The sequence below is a fragment of the Numenius arquata genome, chromosome 2, assembly GCF_964106895.1.
Source record: "Numenius arquata chromosome 2, bNumArq3.hap1.1, whole genome shotgun sequence".
In the NCBI taxonomy this organism is placed as follows: Eukaryota; Metazoa; Chordata; class Aves; order Charadriiformes; family Scolopacidae; genus Numenius; species Numenius arquata.
This window is the reverse complement of record NC_133577.1, coordinates 117674443-117697483: the sequence shown is the minus strand read 5'-3', so window position 1 is coordinate 117697483 and position 23041 is coordinate 117674443. Positions and strand designations below refer to the sequence as shown.

The 23041-nt window shown below is 36.8% G+C and overlaps 1 protein-coding gene across 4 annotated transcripts in view; it reads right to left on the bottom strand.

Annotated features, from left to right (window-relative positions):
• SRPK2 (SRSF protein kinase 2) overlaps positions 1-23041 on the bottom strand; it is a 147937-nt gene that overhangs the window by 18719 nt on the left and 106177 nt on the right. For all 4 annotated transcript variants that reach the window (XM_074144434.1, XM_074144436.1, XM_074144435.1 and 1 more), the window contains 8 exons: positions 20469-20577; positions 19827-19914; positions 19509-19596; positions 13966-14072; positions 8103-8268; positions 6067-6092; positions 4373-4619; positions 3556-4044 (listed from right to left, as the gene is read on the bottom strand). In XM_074144434.1, the coding sequence (XP_074000535.1) occupies positions 3556-4044; positions 4373-4619; positions 6067-6092; positions 8103-8268; positions 13966-14072; positions 19509-19596; positions 19827-19914; positions 20469-20577 (1320 nt within the window). The remainder of the gene's footprint in view (positions 1-3555; positions 4045-4372; positions 4620-6066; positions 6093-8102; positions 8269-13965; positions 14073-19508; positions 19597-19826; positions 19915-20468; positions 20578-23041) is intronic.

Genomic DNA, 23041 nt, shown 5'->3' with positions numbered 1-23041 from the left:
AAAATTTGGCAGGATTTTTTTTTTTTTTTTTTTTTAAATCTGTCCTTCCCAAGGGTAAAAAGACTCACCAAACCTGGCTAATTTGAGAACTTCGGAGACCCATTCACAGATAATTCAGCATTGAATCAAAGTTATCTGAAGGTCCTATTTGCATTGAGTATGATCCAGACTAAAAACGCAGAACTTTAATCTTATTAATTCTGCAATCTTTACAAGCTCTTGGGACACTGATGACCCTAACCTATGACAGTAGAGGACTGCTGCTTTTCTTTGTTTTGACATACCACCTGCAAGCTTCTAAATTGCACTGCGAAGAAAGCAGATTGACTTGAACATGGAAGATAGAACCAGGTATCACAAATCACACAGCAGCAGAGGATTCATCTCAGTTTCCTGTCCCAAAGCTACAAAGACGAAATTGGAAACTGGTAGTAAGATAAGAAAGAGGCACTAGATCCAAAAGGCACCTGGGACTTCAATGGGGATATAATGACCTATTATACTGGTACAAGAGTTGGAAGAGGAGAGCAGACATGGGACAAGGTGAAAAAATACTGGATGTATAATGGTGAGTTAGGAGTGACTGAAATTAGATGAGGATCTTCAACTGCTGGGACAGCAAGCCTGAATGGGCCAGCAGGGCACTGAATTACTGGCCAACTAGAAAAGAAAGTAGCAGGATCCACCAGAGGAGAGAAGGAAAGAAAAGACAGGACTAAATGGCGAAGATACAAGGGGCAGTGACCTCAGCAAAACAGTCCTCTAAAAAAGCTGGAACGGAGTCCAGGACTCAAGTTTAGAAACAGCACCAATATAGGGCGTAAAAGCAAAATACACTGAGAGAAAAAGGTTGCAATCCAGCACTGAAAACCAGGAACTAGTAAGCTTAATATGAATGTCTTCCCTTACAAGTATGCTGCTTAGTACAGTATAATTTTTTTTAAAACACAATCACATTCATTATTCCAGAAATAACAGGACCTTTCTCTATTCAGTAGCGCTGGCAAAAAAAAAAAAAAAAAAAAAAACCCGAGGCTGTGCTAAAAAATTTTTTCCCTCGTGTTGTTGAAGGTGAAGGACTGCAGTAAATAAAGTAGAGTGAAGGAGGAAAAAAAAAGCCTCATCACTAAGATATCTGAATATGACATTAGAAAACAGCTTTCTCCAACCTTCTTCTAACAGAGAGACCTGACAAGGTAATAGGCAAGTGCCTACACTTTTGTGTTTTCTCAGGAACTCATGAAGTTTATGTCCCGTATTTTCTAATAGATTAATATAAGACCTTAGATTCTGAATGTGAAAAACGTGGATCATTCACAGCTGAAAGTGAAGTCAAAAGGAACATACTTTTTAGCAAGTACTCTCAAAAAAGCATCCGAAGGAGCTCAACCTGAGCACAAAATTAGCAAGCATTTCTGATTTTCAGTTTTGTGTGTCCTAGGTTCTGTAAAACTGAGAAATATCACCTTCTTTTCTCACAGTCTCAGCATGACAGTATACTTAGTAAACATTCAAACACCAGAATGAGAAGAGTCATGAGGAAATTAATAGATCTATCTTAAGGGCATTTGGTCACACAGTGAAAACTTGAAAAAGATAAAGACTTAATAGCTGCTCATCCATTGAACACAAATGGGTCTGTGCACTGAATGAGGCAATTATCCTGAAAAAGTAATATGAGCCATGTTACTTAATAATGTATAGCAATGCCTAGACAGAAAGGAACAATTAAAGTTTACTTCTATATAAGAAAAGGGCACTAGTTATAGTGAAAGAGTAGCACCACTTAAAAATATTGAATAACCTGCAACTCTTGTATCTTTCTTCTTTCTAAATATCTTAATCTGTTTTATTACTGTTTAACCGAACATTATTATTAGTAGTAGTAGTAGTAAGTCCAGCTTTTCCTCCTTCTGAGGAAGCAGTGAGCTATGGCTGAACTTACTACCTTTCTTCCTTCTTTGCATAAAAGGTCTGTAGGTTGCTCCTGATGAGATAACATCACAAAGGAATAAAGTAGGTTTGTTTCTCTGGCTATGGAGATAAGCTGCTCCCATGATGACAAAACCAGCTTTATTCTCTGGAGGCATGAGGATTTTACACATCACCCCAGGAAAACAGCAGTAGAGGCTCTCTGCCTACGTACTGCCAGCAGCACAAAGGAAGATGCTACCAGGCATTTAGGAACCTCCTGTACATTGTTTAAGGGAGTAGAGCATGTAGGGAGATGGACTGGAAGAATTACTAGCCTGGATCTTGACGTTTTCCAGAAATATAGCTCTATGCAGTTGTATTTTACTTCACGCAGATTACCTTACCTTTCAGACTCTGTAATAAATTGTGTGAATTGCTCTTCTAAAGTCTTAAAGCAAAAAATACACTCGACTGTGTTTTTCAATACATCTCTATTTAAATTTAGTGACTTCATCTGGGACAGTGTTGATGCAGGCTTGGTGATCTTCTCCTAAGCTATCTCATTTTCTTCTATCCGCTTACAGATTAAGTCTCAGTATTTTCTTTATTAAAGTTGAAACCCATATATTTATCATTTAGCCACCAGCACTATAAATAAAACCTACGTGTAATAGCCTGGAGCTATTTAATTCAATGGCAAAAATCCAGCTCTTTGCAATGACACCAAGATTTCACCTTCCATGTCTTCAATAAACAGGATTTACAGGCAAAAGTTTTGCATCTGAGCGTTCTGGTGGCCAGAATTTAAACGCCCCAAACCATGCTGAATACAGAAAAGCCATAGTGAGTTGAGGGTTGGCAACATGCCTTACAGAGACAAAGAATTCATCTTGTTGAGTTTTAATAAAAGGTTAAGAGAGGAACTGTTTGGAACAAAAAAGAACCATTAATGAATGAAAATACAGTGTATTAGAGAATTTTTGCATACGAGTGAGAAAAGAAATAAGAGTAATAGCTAGAAGCTACAGCCAGACAAATCCAAACTTGCTACAATTCTTCTGAAGCAATTCTGAGTACTGACCAGTGGAACACACTTCAACCACACTAGATTTTTTTTATCATTTCAGTTGTCCAAATCAAGAGCAGTATCTTTTTGGAAAATAAGTTTTAAGCCAAACATAAAGGTTACTGGGCTTAATAGAGGATATATTACTAGCTTGTTATAAAAGAAAGTCAGGTTACATGATCTCATGATCGCCTTCTGCTCTTTAACTATAGGAATAATGCTTACTTGTAACTATAAACTTCCTTTTCTCTTTCCTATGGAGACTGACCGGTCAATGCAAATATTTCACCTACAACAACTTTTCTAATACCTTTAAAAACAGGTTCTACAGCAGAAATTATTAAAAAAAATATCGAAGTTCTGCTTTTCTCTTAAAATTTAAGACCCATAGGGCTCAGTACTGAATTCACCAAAATACCCTAAACAAATAAAATGTAAAATCTGTATGCACGTGTCACTGAACACAGATAAAACATACACATAGGGCTTAACCCCACTGCTCATTCTTCATAAGACACCACCTACAGCTCCAAGAAACTTCAAGCATGCTATAAGCCACTAAGAGGAATACTTACTTTTTGGCAAATCCCCAGTGCTTGAAGCTGAAACTGTTCTGCTCCTGTCGTGAGATGGGCTGCTCTCCTCTCTTTCGGTTACAGTTGATCCTTCAGAAACAGCAGAACCACAAGCTACAGACTCTAGAGCCCCAGAGAACACTGAAGCTGAAAATTCAGAGAACTGTGACTCGGGAATTTTATGACGTCCATTTGGCAATTCACCATTAAACTGTTCATAGGAGCTGCTATACGAGTAATCACTTTTTGCATTTGGCTCATCAAGATTGTACTCCTCTGGATTTGGACATTCTTCCTCATCCTCATCTTCATCTTCAATTTGTTGTTCCAATAGGAATGGGCCGTTCACAATATGGCCATTTGTTTTGGGGGACTCTATCCACTTAGGGTCTGTAGGGTCAGTGTTGACAAGTTCCTGCTCAACATCATCATCTTTTTCGGTGTTTTCTTTCTCTGTATCTTCTTTTTCATCCTGATCTTCTGCATCACCTGAAAAATTTCAATGAGCAACACATTAGATCATACATCAATATACCATCTGAAATTAGGCATTCATAATTTTTAACTCTTCAGTAACTACTTGACTTCTGACATATCACACAATCACTGAAATACACAAAGACCTTAAAAATCTAAATTAAAGGCAAAAGAAAGAACTAGTAAGGCTGTTGGAAAAAATAAAGTGGTTCAGGAGGGAACAATTCATAAGAGAAGAATGTTATGAAGGAAAGATAGATGATGGCTGGAAAGCAAGCTTTAAAATTATTTTCCCCGCTGAAACAGTAAATTCAAGGTCAATAAAAGCAGGAATACTAACCATCATCATTTCCAGGCTCTTCATCTACTACCTCTTCTATATCAGCTGTTTTTAGTTTCACCTCTGGGTGGTACTCATCTTCTTGTTCATTTGATGGTACAGCTGAGGTTACATTTTCTTCTATTTTTTTCCTTTCAGCTTCTCGCTCTAGTTCTTCTATTTCCTGCAGGCGTTTTTCTAACAGCTCAGCTTGCCTCTTCTGTTTTTTCTTCAGTTTTTTCTTTTTGTTTTTGGATATTTTTCCAACCTAAAAATATTAATACAAATGAAAGAAAACAAAACAAAAACCTTAAACAATTATTCTCAAGGCATCTCACACCAAATTCACTTGGAATATGATTACTTTTTATTTGAAAATACAGGATGGAAATTAATATAATAAATATGTTGCTTTTTCCATTTTACTTCAAATCAAGAATATAGTGTTACACGAAGGAAAAAAAGCATCAAAATCTTACACTTATACATCTTTTTACATGGTTGTTTATTAGATACATGAGCAAAATACATCTAAGATGCCATAGTAAAATTCCCACAATCCTATAAACTCAACTAGCACAATAATCTTAAACTTCAATCTAGATCAACAGATTATACTGCACGTGGAAGATATTCTGCTATCATACCTAGTTATTTACATATAAATTTTATACATGATTTCTCTCTCTTGGTACAATGCAGGTAATGATTAGCAGATATATGCTAAGGTAAATGATACAAAAAAGCTAGAGATTGAAAATGGTAAAGAATTTTAAATAAATCCTGTGTTTTTCAGCTATTTCCCTGTGAAAGAAAAGCGTTTTTATTATTCACTTCTGGCCAGAAACATATGAATCACAAACAACAGATGGCCATTATGAAAAGTTTCATGTTTTATATAACATAAGAATTGAAAAATTCAGGTACAATAATAAGGAAAAGAAAAACTAACACATCTGAGCTAGGATTGAAACAGTTTCTTATATTTTAACTGAATTCTGACTATTTGTTACTATTTGATAAATTAGATCTATCCAGTTCTCATTCATTGCTTAGATATCACAGTAAGAAATCCTCATATAATTCAAAAATAAAGTACAAGGAGCAAGGGTTTATTTGTAAATCCTGTTATCTTCAAAAGAAGCTACAGGACAGTCAAAACTAGACAGTTAATTTGACAATCCTATTCATTTTCATCCACGTTGTGGATCTGTGAACGTTCTGTACACACAGATGTAGAAAGCAGGTTTGACCGTAGATATTTCTGAACAGCTGTATTATCAGTGGCTATTTGCTCTATGTACATGGCAAAAATATTTTCCAAACCTCATGAAAAACCTCTCCTTTAAGGCTTTGATGATTAAGACCTTGAAGTCCTTAAGCTATCTGCAACGCATGCTATTTTGTGCAGGCACCCATTTTTGTCAGGATTTGAACAGAATGGATTATTCCTCAAGAGATAAAAATGGCAATGCTTAACTTTCTCTGACACAGCTATAGGATTTTAAGTCTATGAGAGTTTCCATCAGAGAAATACCGTGCTTAAAACTGGTAAGGCCAAAGACATTAAAAGTAAAGTGTCCTTTGAAAGATAAAAGCTTTATTCAAGGGAAGCTTTTAAAAAGGGTAGAGAGTACCAACAGTCTAATAGCTATTAATACCTACAGAAACACAGAAAATAAGGTAGTTAATTTGAATTATATAACAATACTTACAGGCTTTTGTTGTGGAGCTGTACTCACTAAAAAGAAAAAAAAAGATTTTAAAGGTATATTTTTATAAAAACAATTCTATAAACGCAGAAAGCAGTATAAACCATGTAAAATATTTAACTAAGTATAAGCAGTGATTGTTTTTATCAGATTTTTTACCCTTTTCAAGTACCTGCTGCCTGAAATCATTTTATGTCTCCATTAGAGCATTTGGAATTGGAAGGAACTAGCATCAATTTCTGTTCATTCTGTTGAGGTTGGTGGAGAATTAGTGAAAAGTCAGAACGGAAAGTCTGAATCAGTAAAGGCTGGACAGAAAACATTAAATGACTGCAGAGTCGTCACAGATGGAAGGTACGTAGTCAGCTGACTGAGCAGGTATAGATAGATTTTAAATAGTTCAGGGAATATCAACAAAGAACACTACATGTTGCACTCAACAGAAAAGGCAAATATTCCTATTTCCTTCATTCTGAAACAAGACAGTCTGATTGCTAGGACTGGAGGCATGAATAAGTTCCTACGGCAAAAAGCACACCACCGCAGAAAAAGCATCTCCAGCATGGACCTCTTCCTAAGCACCTCTCCAGAAGGATACCATAATGACTAGGTCTGATGAGATTACAATACTAACTGGGAAAATGCACAGAACAGCAATACAAGCCACACAACCCCCCTAAATAATCCAACCCAATAAAAATAACCAAATATGGGAGACAAAGGCAAAGTGGAAGTGAGAAACTGAATGGGGGAGGAGAACCTCTCACGAACTTCTTCAGACACACAGGCATATGGCAATTAACAAATGCAAAATAAAAAACGGAGACAGTTGAGGCTTCAGAGTACTTTTATAGGTTCAGCTCCTGCTGCTAAATTCAGGGGAAAAACTGCCTTTATGCCCCTAAGAGGGCAAGGTTTTCAGAAAGGTTGACTTAAGGTTCTTAACCTTTGGTATCATCACTGCTCCAAAAACAGAAATTATGCAGAACCTATTCTTGAAATGCTGTAAAGAAAACACATCCTCAGCTCCTCTGTGGAAAGCCATAGATTTAATTACAATTTGCTAAGAACAAAGTGTATTCCTTAAAATAATATTTATTTTAATGTCAGGAAGCAACATAACGTCTGCATGAACAAAATCAAGTTACTTCCCACACAAATAACATACAGCCTTCAGCTATGGGATTACATATTATGTAAATTTCAATACAATATATTCACAATCTAAGAGATTTTGCATTTTAGCATATATAATAATGTGAAATATTTATGGATTTTGACCACAGTATTTGTTCCTGATATAGCAGGTATTTTATTATACCTCAGAGATTATAATCTGTAATGTATTTTCTGACAGTATTACAAAGGTATTTAAATGTTATTGTTTCTCCACTGCCTGTAGGTGATGTGCTGGACTGGCAAATAAATAGCAACCACGGTACTAAAGATCACTAGAAAAGCCACACTTCGTCCTGATTGCCGTGAATTTCTTTACCTTGATTTCTCCTAGCTACACATAATGTACAATTCCCATCTAAACTCTTGGCAAGTTTAACATAAAACATTTCACATACAGTGTTAGGGAGAAGGACTTATCACAAATTCAGTTATGTACAATAAATTCCATTTTCAAGGGTGAAAAACTATGGGCTCTCAGACTTTTCACTGCATTCTGAGAGTAAGTTATAACTGATGACAAGGCAGATAATTTCACAAGGACACTGATGAATTTGTAACAGAACTAGACACATAATTTAGGTAACATTATTAATTATTGTTAATATTAGAGACGCAAGGCTCCAGCTATTAAATTTTGTGGGGTGGGAGGAGAGTAAGTTTATACCAATAAATCTTTTCCTCTATCTGGGAACCCCAAAAACTTGAACGTGCAAAACTGAGAAGAAAGCATTTCCCTGAAGAGCTAATTAGACATGCATTTTTCACACACTATTATTTAAAAAGTTAATTTTCATTAAATATTATTAGCATTAATATACTTACGGAACTCTACCACATATCATTTAAATATACTATCATACCTGCTGAACCAGAGGGAGGAGGAGCACCAGCTTTCTGCCACTCAGTAGCTTCAGCAGCCATTCTACGCACGTAGGCATCATCCACGCACATCAAAATGTTTTCTGGCTTTATATCCGTATGAATGATCTTGCACTTGCTGTGTAGATAATCTAGACCTTGAAGTACCTAATTACAAAAGGATTTTTTAAAAAAATTATTTTAATTAACCAGACCAAGCTAAATGTATTTATTATTAGTACAGAGATATTCAACCAATTGCCTGCAGTCCATATGCGGCCTGACAATATAATTTATTTAGCTCATAAATGCAGTTATTTGAGACTTTCATGAGCAATACCCTGGCTGGATGAATTGTCTTGATGACAGCAACCTGCTCTCAGACTTCCATTTCCCAACTGCTCTTTAGTTGATCTGCATATGTGTAAAAAAACCTGATAAATCTTCCTTTGAAAAAGGGATTTGGCTACTCAGTCAGAAAGGCTGATCCTCATTGTTTTTAAGATAGTTATTCAAAAAAACCCACTGCAAGTACTGCACGCTGTAATTGAAGCCTGGTTTGGGAATAACCATCTTACAATCGATTACAATAAAAATCAAAGAGGGAAATGTGTTGTTGAGATGAAATGCTAACTATAGTTTTCCTTAGAATTCCAACAGTAATTCAGCTTTTAATGTGACCAAGATGTCATATAAGGACTTGTCTACGTGTATTTGTCATATGTATTTTTCCATTAGTCTTTCATACTCTCTGCAGGCTAAATTTTGTTAGCTCATATCAAACCTGCATATCCAAAGTCTTAAAAATGCATTGTGAGACAAAAATTAAAACATTATTTTAACACAATGAAAAAATTTCTCAAATTCTGACTGGAACAGGAAAACAATAGTTTGTGTCATTTTATAGGTATTTTAGGTAAGACCTAGGTATGAGAAACTGTGGAATTACAATTAAAATTATTCAGTAAAGAATAACATAACAGTCTAAACCAAGCTATCACTCTGAAAATGTTCTACAGCAGGAAACAGACCTCTAGCCTCAAGAGCTCCAGCTACAAGAACATCCTGCTTTTCTAGGTATTTTGTAAATAAATTAGCAAGCTCCTTGCTCTCAGGATCCTTTAAGACATAACTAGTTAGGGTGAATTTTAAAAGCAAAACATGTTGGTTCAAACCAGCAGTAACAGAATACAAATACATTAGTCTACCACCCAGTCCTGAGCTAGTGGCAGAACCAGAACATCCATTCAGCACACAAGGTAGCTCAGATAAGAGAAGAGGAGCAGTAGCATATGTATGATATTTACGCTCAGGCTAATGCATCCTAGAAACACCTCGAGTGCACGGCTCTGCTTTCTCCAGTTCTGGAGCTAGACTGAACAGCAACCTCTCTGAAAAGCTTTCTTTATATGCCTATATAAAAACTGAAAGTTCACTTGAGCAGGACTCAGTGCCAGTGCCAATGGTACACCTAAAAACTGTTGCATTTTTGGTAATCTGAATTTTTTTCCTGAAGATCCAAAATGTGCTTGACTACTTGCCAAAGCAACTGGAAGAACATACAGTATGTCTCAAGGTAAGAAACGTTAAAGAAAGATTGGTTTATACTGGGAAAGTAGTTAGTGGTTAACTGACTTCAATTTTTAGAAGATGCATTAACAGCAATACCAACATGAAGAGGGATTATAACAGTTTCTTCCCTCCCCAATACACTACAGACCGTCTTACACATTACCACTGAATGGCTGTAATTCTGAGGCCAAGAAAAAGAAAAGATTCCAGAGTACACTGAAAGCCATAAACATTAAGAAGAAAAAATATCTGTTCCCATGAAATATGTAGAAATAGAATTAATGTGAGAGTAGATTTGAAAAATCTACTCTCTTTAATCCCACTTTAAAAAGATACCCTTTCCCTCTTTTAAGTAACATTGTTAGGGTGACAGCTTTGTCTTTAATTTGGGTGAAGAATCTTTTTTTAAAAAACAAAACAAACAGAAACCCCAAAACCAAACAAAAAACCCCAACCCCAAATCAAAAAAACCCCAGAGTACTTTTTTGAATCCCAGTCAGTTCCACGTGTTACCATAAGGACCATTCTGCTAGAATTTCATAATTAGAAGAGAATGTTCTCAGCTGTCTTAAAATGTTGATCAAACTGCTTCATCCTAAAAACTGGTATATTATACCACTAAACCATTAAGGAAATGTATACTACATGGACATGCTTTGTATTGTGCTCTGAGATGGAGAACAGGGAAAACACTCCTAAGTTTTTAATTTATTTGTACACTGGAAAAGGAAAAACGTGAAACAGGTAAAGTATTGTGACTCTGAAAAATGAGGACAGATCCTTTTACTACAATCAAAAATGTAAATTAGAAGGCTGTATTTTTTCCCTTGTGAAGGTCACATGGTTAGTTTCACATCAAGAAACTCTCATAATTTGCAGTTTCTAATTAATATTCACTTTCTTCTTTCTTTTTCTTTCAAGGAGACAATATCATATCGACCCAATAAACAGATAATTTACTATCCTGTAGATCAAAGCAGAAGTGAAAATTTTTATTGATCAAATACACGATGCTTGTTTCAGCATCTGTTTCAGAACATGATCGTCTCAAAACAAACTGATGCTATACATTTTACAACCCAAAGTAAGGATTCCAGAATTAAATAAATGAAACTGCAGCAACTAGGCCTTTTTTAAATTCTGCAGGGTCTTCTCTTGCATGACAGTTCATACAACTCTAGCCTGGGGGAAAAAAACTGCTTAAAACTGAAATGAAATTTCTTACTAAGAAACTCAAGTCTCAGCTGCATTTTAAAATAAGCCTGGTTTTGTCCCAATGCTCAAAAGTACTCACAAACTGAAAACATATTTTCCAAATCATAGCATAAAAAATTCATTTTCAATTGTAGCATGGAATTATAGTACTTTCTGAAACAAAACTGTTCGCTGTACAGTAACATCAGTGCAGTAACTGAATTGTTTCATATTCAAGTTTCATAAATAAGTTTTTAGAACGTATGGCAAAAGTTTTGTCTGAGTAGAAGAAAGAATAAGGATCTGTATATCCTTAATGATATCAACAATCTGGAAGTCTTACCAGTCTATGCCATTCTTACTAGTCCAAACAGTTCATTCCAACATCACAAAAATTAAACCTTTTTCATCTTTCAGGACTAACCTGTTCCTCTTTTGTCAGCTATCGAGTGTTTGAATTACTTGGACTTTTTACCTTTGCTTAACTTCAAAGAGTAATTTAGGTTGGAAGATTGTGTGATTCAAACCCTCCCTGTCTTAAGCCATACTAGTTTCAAAGTTGTATCTAACCTCAAAAGGAGACCAACCTGCTCGGAGCCTTTATCCACTTCATTTCTGACTATCTCCTAAGATGCAGACTGCATAACACTGTAGACAACCTGCTCCAGAGCCTGACCACCCTCACTACCAGAATTCCTCTTTATGTAACTCACGCACATTGCTTCTTGTGCTATCTCTGTGTATCGACAAGAGAAGTCTGGCTCCATTTTCTCTATCTGTGCTGAGGACATCAAAAGTTTTTCCCCTTTATTAGCCTTTTCTTCTTAGAACTGAACAAACCAGTTCTCCCAAGACCTCTCACACAACATATGCTGCAGCTCCCTCATCCTCTTGGTGGCCTTTCACTGCACTCACTTCAATAAGCCAATGTCTTGCACTTGGAACCCAGAACTGTAGGTAGTCCTTAAGTGCTAAAAAGAGTCCTCATTCTGCTGTCTACACTCTTGCTAATGTGGCCTACCACATGATTAGCTTTTGTCATCAGAGGAGCCCACCACTCATGTTCAGCTGGTCTACCAGGACCCTTTCGTGCCAAGGCAGCCATCAATCTTCACATTTTCAACTAGTTCTTCCTTACTCATAACCAGTCCAGCAAGGTGCAACTCCAACCTGTCTCCTTGCTGAGATACAGCTCACCCCATGCTGAGAAACCTTCCTCAACATACTCCAGAAATGTCCTTGGCTGCATGTGCCCCACCAGAGCAGATATGCAGGTAGTTAAAAGTCCCCCATAAGAACCTTCTTATCTACTTCTGGCATTGGCAACCTGTAGGAGACACATACCATACTTTTTGGTCTCCTCTCTGACCCCGACACATTCCATGGCAAAGATTCAAACATTTAAGCTCAATCTCTCTTTCCTGACCATCCTTTCTAAAGGGCCTTTATCAGGCTACTTCTGCTTGCCAGGCATCTGAGCCTTCCCATCACACCTTTGTGCTTCCAGTGAGGTCACAGCTCTGCAACCACGTATGGATTTCTAATTCCTGTCCTTTGTTCCCCACACTGTATGCATTTGTACATGCCACTTGAGTCAGGTCCCCCAGTCATGACGATCAGAGAAAGCACTGAGAGCCTCCCCCATAATTCTGCTCTTCAGGTCCCTGTCCTTGCTGACCCCACTTCTCACTGGGCTGTGGTCACCATTCCTGAAGATCCCACCTGAAAGTCCTCCTCTGCTAGGTTACAGGAGCCTGTTGGCAAAGATACTGTGAAGCTGGGTTCAGAAGTTCTCACCTTCCTTCCAAAAAGGTTTGTTTTCAGCTTGGATCCATTCAGTGGCCTGGCTCACAGCCTGTTTCTGCAAACAGGCAGCATAACTGAGGTGAGAGTCAACGGCAGCAGGGAGCTCCTAAACCTGGCTTTGCTCTTAAATCCGGTGTATCAAGAAATTACAATGCAATTTCTCAGGTTCTGGCCAAACTCCAGGACAACGGTGCAATCAAAGCGAAAACAATCCAAACCAAAAAATGACATTTACTGAAAACAGTGGATATTTATACACACGTTAAACACAGATACACGCATTCCCATTTCTTAGCAGGCAGCTCAGTTTGGCTGGAGCACTGCAATATTACAGTTCTTTATTTCGAGTATCTGAGTAACCTAGTTGTATAGAAATTAATGGACCTAACATTTCAACCATATTCTAACAACTGCATCAATCAGTTATTTAAGTATTTCTGATCAAAGAGTTGATAGGTTGATGTTCACCAGTAGACATACAATAATAATTACAATAAAAGGAACTACTTTACCAGATCACTTATTAATAGAGGTAATGTTGATAAAGGCAATACAAGTTACTTAAGTCCCAAAATATTTCATTCGTCATTTGTAAGTATTAACTGCACATAGATTAATACTATGTACAAAATCACAGACATATATATGATTTTTTTCCTTGCTAAAAAAAAGATCACCTTTCAGCAAATTGATTTTCGTAGTATAGCAAAAGAGCGTATTTTAAAAGAAGATGTCCCAGTGAAATGTTCTGAACTGTTTCAATTTGTTAGCCCTCTAACTCTACAAAAACTTAAATACAGACAGATAACAATTTATAAAGAACAGTTTTTTCCTTTAGAACCTATTTTTCAGGGACACAATTTTTGCTCAGTTTTATAATAATAACACATTATTTCCTACTGTTCTGATGTTTTATTTTCCAGAAGATCTTATTAAGAAGCATGACACGTCAACCAAAACTGCAATTGAATATGAATATCCTTACATCTATGAAAAATACTTATCTTCTAAAGCAGCTTAGGAACATCCATTATCAGTGGGAAATGTTGATTTTAAAAAACAAAAACAAAACACTACCAAATCAAAACCAACCAACCAACCAAAAAAACACCCAGCATGCAGAAATGGTGGCTATCCAGAAAGATGCTCTTGCAACCTTTTCCTTGGGATTACCAGTAAAATTATCTCATCCTACATATTAATTAGTAAGAGTTCAGTTGAAATATCATCATCTTAACCTTCAAACTGTTAACAATGGTGGAAAAACCTAGTTAAAACATTAACAAATCTTACCTGTCGAATTATACTTTTTACACAACGGATGGGAAGGCCTTGATAATTGGACTTGATGATCCATTTTAGGAGATGATGTCCAAGTACTTCGAAGACCATACAGACATCTGGGATTTAATTAAGGATAATTTCCAAATAAACTCGTTGATGAGATCAACTCAAATGTTTGTTTGCATACTGGCTAAAGCAATCATCACCCTGTTTAGAGGGAAAACAGTTCCCCATAAAATAAGCAGAGCATGGTATATTCTTTGGCACATACAAGAACAGTGCCCAAATGTAGAACAAATTAAAATAAAACATGTTAATTATGCAAATCTTGTCATCTTGTTATTTCTACATATTAGCAGCATTAGGCTGAACAATGAAATAGGTAATTCATTTTTCTTTTCTTTGAAACAGTTCAAAGTACTGATTTGCCCTATTATCTCTAGTTTCTAATAAATTTTAAATGATACGAATAGAAGATTTTAACAACAGAAGACTGAAGCAACAGTGTTTTAGAAAACGAACCCTACTAAACATCTTTTTGATTAGGCTCAATTAAGAATCACTTGACAACAAAGACTGAAGTAGTAAGAGAATGGAACTCTTACCACCTACAGTTTTACCTGCAGAGAATAATGGCAATCACCGAAGAACTCGGAACAAAGAAAATGTGAAACTCAGAAGCAACATGCAAAAAACTCAATGCCAAAAAGCTTAATTTGACCCAGCATCTACTATTGGCCACCAACAGAGGCCAACAGTAGATGATCAGGAAAGAGCATTAGGAAAAAACAAGATGTAGGAACTTCCAGTGATTGGTGGTTCAAGGGCTTCCTAAGTTAAAGATTCTACACTTAATATACCTGGGTCAGTTACCTTTCTATTGAGAAAATATTCAGATACCCAAGCTAAGTGTAATTTTTATAATCAACAACATTCCCGCAAGGAATTATACAATTTGACTATACTGAGTTAATCCTCAGACACGAGCTGGGAAAGACCTTAATGTCCCTGGAAATCAGAAAAAGATGTTAAAACCTGAACTACATGATACTATAACCTTGCAAAGAATCATATAATACAAATACCAGAATATGAATTAATTGATGGATACTTCAGGAAAATCTCAATGGATGAAATTAGACACTGTCTCAGAGACCATTCACAGGGAACCATACTGTTAGGGGAGAAATATTACCTAACTTCTATAAGTTTTATTAACTAGAGTCTTGGCAATGATCTTAGAGTCACTGTCCTAACATGTCAAAATGAGACTTACTTTGTCTATCATTTACATTCTTGCAATTCTTCTGCATTTACTTTCTTAAGTACCTACCTATATGCATAAAGCTAACTGAACCTTTAAAATCTACATCATCTATGCTAGAGTTAGACCAAAGTTGAAAGGTCTCAAGACAGGTCAAAGTACACTGTTAAGAACTGTAACATCTTGATTGCTGTTCATCTCACTTCATGTTCCTTAATTCCTGTATTAGAGGAGACGGTGAATAGTCATTTCTCAATCATATCAATCAAGTCTACTCAGACCATTATAAAACTCTGTTTCTTCTTCTGAGTGGAATAGTCTTGGTTACTCTACCACACAAGCATCCGATGAACAGAAGTCACTCGTAAAGCACAAAGCCATCAAAAAGGACGAGCACAGCACATTAGCTCTGCAGGGCTTATTAGCTTAGCCCACGCAGTGAAGTTGCAATGCTGCAGCAACACAGATCTCAGAAAGGCAAGACACTGCAGCACTCAGAAATGAAATGTAGGACACCCGCCCACAGTCCTTCAGACCACTGCTGCTGCAGACTCTCCAATGCACATTCCTGCCATTCCTTGCACTTACAGAAGTGCTAAGCCTCGCCAGTAAGCAGAAGAGAAAGGGGTGTAGGGAAGTGAATAGCTGAGAGGCAAAGGAAGGGCACCCGGAAGGAAGATGCAAGGAGGAACGGCAGAGGCAGACAAAGAGAGGGAGGGCCACAAGAAAGAGAAGTTATGTCTACCTGAAAAAAAGATTGCAACATTTTGCTGGGAGGACTCAGACAAACTCAAGGCATGCTCAGTTCTGGGGAGGCAACTGGGATGGGGAGAAGACATAGAGGAGGCTCAACGTTTCGAGTAAGTATGGGAAAATGTGACTGTTGTCTTATTTACAGTTAACATTTTTCAGGTCAGGATAGTAAGCCAGACTGCCCACAACAATGTGTTTGGGAAAAGCTGTGCTTTAACTACTAGGAAACCAGCCTTGGAAGCCCCAGGATCTTCCTACAGCATCCTGACAGATGTCCAAAAAAGTCCTCAAGCAAAAATAAACCTGAAGCCCACCCAGCAGATCTGCTCCTTATGAAATGCTCTTCAAAGTGCTTTGGGGAACGTCTGAGAAGAGGAAACTGAGCAGAGCAGCAAAAGTGAGCACAAACATAACATTAATCAACTGATAGGCTTAAGTACTTAAAACTGTTCTTTCTTGACGAAAATGGTATCTGTAACTATCTATCTACAAACACACAATACGGGAGCATTTAGAATCTCAGGAGGATTAAAGATTAGTTCAACTAAATGAAATAAGGCTCTGGTATCAACACAGAGCACTTCTGGATGTATCTCAGTTGCTTCTGGATTGGCAGCATTTAGGCTTCATGGCATTTAACTAATGCTGTATATTCTGAATCTTTTATTTTAAAAATGCTATGTTGAACTAAGCATTTTTTAAGGCTCTAATTAAGTTTCCAGTGCAGACAAACACCACTATCTACACTTACTGAAAAAACACTTAAGTGCCCAAGTTCAGGAATTCTGTTATTTCCTGAAAGAATCATAATTGCAATATTTTAAAATGTACAAATAGGTAAAAAATTATCAGTCTAGTGTAGCGTAACACACATTGTTAAAATCCCTCTGTATATAAACACTTATTACAGCTCCTAGGAGAAACAGGACTATTTTCAGACACACAATGCAGGCCAATGGCTCTGCACATTCCAAACTCTGTGTTACACAGTTCTTAACAAATTTCCCTGTTTGGAAGCTCCATGACATTTTCTGGTATTAGCCATCCAAAGGATTCACCAACCTTTCTTCTGCCTTGCTATAACTTTTAAACGTATTCCATAACCAATAATCAAGCCTCTATCAAGCATATGTTTTTTCAAATTACAGTCAAGGAACAGATATTTAGTGACTTTCCCAAAGGAAGCTGGAAACAGCAGAATATGGGAAAACTCTCAAATTACTGTATTTCTCTCAACCTCTTCAACTCAATCGCCTTAATGCAGCACTAATAAGACATTTTTAAAACGGAAACAAATAGCAGCAAAACATTAAAATCAGTTACCTGCTCCCTCCCAAAAGAACCTGCACCAAAGATTTTTTTCCCTAGAAGATAAAAAGGAGTTGATCAAATAATCAGTGCAACCAATGGCTACTCAAATAAGCAATGCAATTCAGAATGCACAAACTGTTCAAAAGAAAACTCAAAGCATAAGATACTTGATACCATATTTTCTCTGGTGGCTAGGACTTTGACAGACTTCTAGCTGTAATTTAAATTTGTGTCCAGTATCAGCCCACTCTGTCTATTGCACCTTTCTGAAAAATGTACTTCTCAGTAAGGCAGGAACATTTGCCTTTCATGTAAAACAGCTTCTGTACTGCCAGAATTTTCAACATGGAGGTAAATCTGAAATAGAATAAATCAGTATCAGCTGTCTGGTTTTAATCTGCTAACACAAAGCTATCTGAACCCTTATTTTTCACTAGTATGCGGTCTCTTTTGCCTTTTTCAGCTTAAGTGCTATATTTCAAAAAGATAAAAGTTTGGATATGCTTTCAAAATATTATCACTAACAAAATTTACTCTTTACACTTAGAAATGGCTCTCACCTTTAATACAGGTGTATATATACATGTGAATCTTTGCAATAATTTAAGAACATTATTGGGAAACTGTTCTGTTAAACGGATAATGGTTATTTTTATGTACAGTTATTAATCTATTTTCTTATTCCCTGTTTTACAATTAAAACAGTAATTCAAAATTTCCGATTTCTAAAAATGACTTTAATTATTCTCCAACTGTATAGCTGCCAGCTGAAGACCTGAAGAGCTTTGGTAGCATTTTTTTTTTTTTTTGTGAAGATAGTTAGACAATAAATATTTATAAAATACTTCTTAATAAGCATCTTGGCTCATAAATTAAAACCTATTTTTTGAAGCACAACAGCAGCACCAAGAAACCCTAGCCAGAGTTCTTTGCCTTACTGTGTTAAGCAATTTCCTTGATCACAAACCATTTATATTCAGGTTGAAATGACTACTGGCAACTGTATAGTTTATTTTAATTTCTTTTAATTTGATTATAAAACCTAGGAAGAAAGCAGACTGTACTAACCTCACCTACATTTAAGCAGCTTTCTACCAAGCTAGCTGACCAACGAAGCAACCAGAAAACAACCCAAAATGGAACAAAGGGAAAGAAATCAGTTAAGACTCCATTCTGTAAGTGAGAATACTTGTCCCCACACTCTCATTCTCACTTATCACAAACCCAAAGGCTTCATAACTAATGTCAAGAGCCAGATGGATGGGATGAAAACTGCCTGCACACTTCTCCCTGAAAGGATGCTTTCTAGTGGGCATTCAGATTTACTAACAGTCACCTCCCAGATTCCGCTCCTAGAGACTGAGAGTCAGTGAAGAGCATCTTAACCTGATCTGCTGAAGACTGAAGGCACATCACCAAAATCAACTGAGTGTTAAGCTCTCTAGAGCAGGAACTGCTTCTTTGTTTGCTGGTACCATGAACAATGAGGTCTGTTATTAAGGCTCCCAAGACATAACAAGCATACACATAAATACCAGTTGTAACAGTAAATGAAAGCACAGTAATATAATAAGCTGCTAAAGTATCTAATATAATTAGCAAGGATAACTCATTTTAGCTCAACTCTAAAATCAAATATATTCATAGACCCAAAATTTTCACTGACAACAATATTCAGTCATATTTTACTTTGTCTCTTTTTTTTTTCTTCTTTTTTTTTTTTTTTAAAGGAAGTATTTGAAGGTAAATCTTTAAAAGCTTTGCCAAAAATGAGGTTAACAGCTCGCCAAAAGATCACATAAACAAGAGAAGAATCTCTATGCCCTCACACTTCCCACAAGAAAACAGAAACCAGCTTCTTTATGACACTAACACGTTCTCTCTCTGTACTAGTCTAGAGCAAACCATATTTCCTGTAAGCCTCAGTTATTACAAATCTTTTCAGTAAAACTTCGGTTTTTAAGTGAACTATCTCTAGTTCTATCAGACCATGACAGGATTCATGGAATTATATATTTTTTATGTTGCATTGTTTTTAGAAAAGCTAAATTACTTTCACTCCAGTGAGTGCACTGCACACTGGACAATTTTTGCATCTACATATATTTTGGTGTCTCTACATTACAAATGTAAAGTATGACTAACTAGAAAAAAGCCAGAACCAAACTCTTACTTATCTCAGTAGATCATTTTTAATGAAGATGTCATGTTTTCAAAAGGATACGAATTCCATTCATTCCAGAAATTTTGAAGTCATCAATTAGCTGTACAACCATATCCTTGTTGGGATCATTAGGGTCACTTTCACGAACCTAAACCAAGAATGTAAACACTGACATTTTAGGAAAGAATTCGTTTTAAAATACTACTTACTTAGCTTTCCAAATGAAGGTAAACAGTATTTTGGAGCTTCAGAAATCATGGTAACACATAATAAGCCAGCAGTTTAGAAACCTTAAAAACAATATTCCGCTACATTTTTTAAATTCATTATTACTATTATTATTGGTTTTGAGCACTGTACTGCATGAGTGATACTTACACATTTGAGCAACTTTATTTCATCCAAGGCTGTCTCTGTATAATGCTGGGCGCTTTTTACAACTTTCATTGCAACAAACCTTTTGCCCCTTGAAAAGAACAAAAACATTGTCAACACATGCTGTGAGCGAAAAAAGACATATTTTGAAGGTTGGGACATATTAAATAGAGTATTTCATGACCTAATGCATTCTGACAGAAAACACTGAAATTACACTTAAAGACAACTTTTAACAATACTCTGTTAACAGTCTGATTTATTGAATATTTTGTCTCCTTGATGCCAATGTCTTTAAAAAAGGAATTTGGCTACATGTTTTATTATTCAATCAAAGTATAATTATGCTTTTTCATTAAAGTTACAACAGAAATAAAAACATTAGCTGACTCTCACACGTTCAAGACAACACACAAATTCAAAAAGCAAAGCTAATTTGTCAAATAGAATTACACTTATTTCTGAGAGCTTTTATAAACTACACCCTTTACCATGAGCAAAATAAGACTGCAGATATCTTTCTGCATAAAAAGATAGCAAACATTTACATAAATTTATCATGCAAATAAAACAAAAGTTACTGCAAACAAAATAAAGTTAACATATTAAGAAAAAAAGTGAATGGAAAGAAATAAGTTTTCTTACTGCATGTCCCAGCATAGCCAGACTGTAGAGAAGTGTCCCCATCCTAACTTTCTAATAACATGATACCGGCCATTGAAAAGATCACCAATTTTCACTGGATGATAGCCTCCTTTCATGAAAAAACGAGTAGAAAAAGAATATTCAGAAAACAAACAATAATTCCCAGGTTTTCAAGTAATCCTTGTAGTATAAATTTTCCTCTTCAAATTGTCTTGCACTATAAATAAGTAATCTAAAGAAAATTTTACTCTAATGTTAAAATTTCTGCTTTACTTGGCCTGGAGGGAAAACACTCATGTCCTGTAACTATTGTAGAGTTTATTCACCCTTCTCTCTTATGGCTTTTATTTGTGGTAATATTACCATCTGTTCTCTATTTCCGCAGGCTTATCTTCCACTTCACAGAGAGTACAGAAAAGATCTACATTATTTCTTTATCATATTTGAAGCTTCTCTTGTCAACATATTTTGGATGATTGCAGAAGCTCAGAGATGGTTTTAATTCCCATTTGCTTTCTCCTAATAAAGGCAGCAATAAAATACTTCCTGAGAAAATGTTAAGAACAATGCAGACGTTATTGATGCTCTTCTGCTTGGCTCCTGACCCATAGCAGCAAGGTATTTTTCTCATGTCTGAGGCTTTTACAGTGAGGAAGAAGACAGAGCAGGCAGCTACAGGCTTTGTCTGAACTGCTTCTTAATTACCGAAGTCTGCAGAGTCCTAACGTACACCATTACACAGGTCCTCAAAAGCCCTATTAGGCAGAAAGGCCAACAGAACAGAACAGGCTGGAGCTCAGGTTTCCAGGCAGTGTGAGGAGGTGTGATGAAGTATTTTATTTCCTTTGTATTTTAAGAGGCATTCTTCCTCCCAGACAAACACAGGGAAAACAGTGATCACACAAGATTATTACTCAGACCGTAACACACTAATAGCAACATCCCAAATTTTTCCTAAATTGCAAACAAATAATAAAGCTGCACCACGCACCGCCCCCTCAGGACATCACCAGCAGCAGACTCAGAGCAGCTGGCAAGGAATCACCTCTTCGGCTCTTTCTGGTCCTTCATATTATCAGGCCCAACTGTCCTTTGGCAGGATCCTTAGTTACTGACTACTCCACTTAAAATTAGGAAAACCTCAGACTAGTTTCTCTACGTTGCTATATTTTTTTTTTAAATCCCCTGAAAATCTTGTTAGAACTGGTGCCCAGTTAAGACAACAATGTGAACTTATCACTTAATTCCTTGGATTTAAAACAGGGACTTCTCTTATCTCCTTTTTATCTGTGGTACAGCAACATCAAATCTGGATATATTTATATTCTTTCTTTGCTAATAACATATTTATCCTTAACAGAAGTTCAAGAGTTCATTTGTGAACTTTTCTTAAATGCTTCGGGAGCAGATTAATAAATTTAACACAACGTACAAGAGAACCATAAAGATTACATATTCAACAGAACGATAAAGTTTAAATAATGCATTGCTTTAGATGTTAGTATGTCTAAACTGAAACTCTAAAACACACACAGCTTGGATATTTGTATGTTAAGGTGTAACTTCAAGCTTAGCAGAGAGCAGACACTCACTGGTTTGCTCACTGCCCCAACCAAAAGCTGACCCATCCGACGTGGCTGCAGCTGCCCAGGCTCCCGCAGGTGATGATGCCACTGGCAGAGACTCAAACAGCTCGGGCCAGAGCACCAGGGAAGCAGCACTCACAAATATTCATCTCAGCAGGGGCCAGTCTGAACAAAGCGACACCAACAAACAATTTCAGATGGGCAGCACAAGCCTTGGCCACACAGCGCTGGCTTCTCACACCTCCCTGGCCACCTGCCTCACAATTTACACCACTGGAGAGGGTCAGGAAAGGAGTCTGATGTGCACAGGCAGCATGGACAGACACACCGAGCACAGCCTCAGCTCCCCCAGCTTAGCAGTAAGGTGTTGAAGTTTCATCTTTTCCATGAAAATTTTGCACAAACCTACGAAGACTCAGATACAAGAACAACCTTTAAACTTTTAACCCGTGAGAATTGTGTGTTTACTATCACACACGATATTTCATTTCGTAAATCATTGGGTATACAGACACCAACATTTTAATTTTAAAAAACCGCAAAGGACAAAGAAGGCCCTAGCTCAGGAACAGTACAGGGCATTACAGGAGGACCCAGCCCAGGACCAAGTTCCAGGACTCTCCTCTTGAGAGAAGACCTACCCTCCCCTCCATCTCAGGGTAGGAAATGTTCATGAAAAGCTGCCAGGAGAACTCACCTAGCAAACCTACCAAGATACCTTCATTTCCACTGCTAATTTGTGTCAACCTCAGTAAGAACATTCAACATTGCCAAGTGGGCACTCCTTAATTTTCAAAGAAAAAACAGATCACTTTTGGAACACCTGGATGGATTTCCACTCCAGGAAAGGGCGGGGGTGGGACGGGACACAGATGTACCGAGAGTGTTGACTATTATGCTGTCCACTTAATTTGCAAAAAGAAACAGTATCAGCCACATATGAAGTCCAAGTCTATTGCAGCTTCATCGTACAGAAATTTAGCTGAA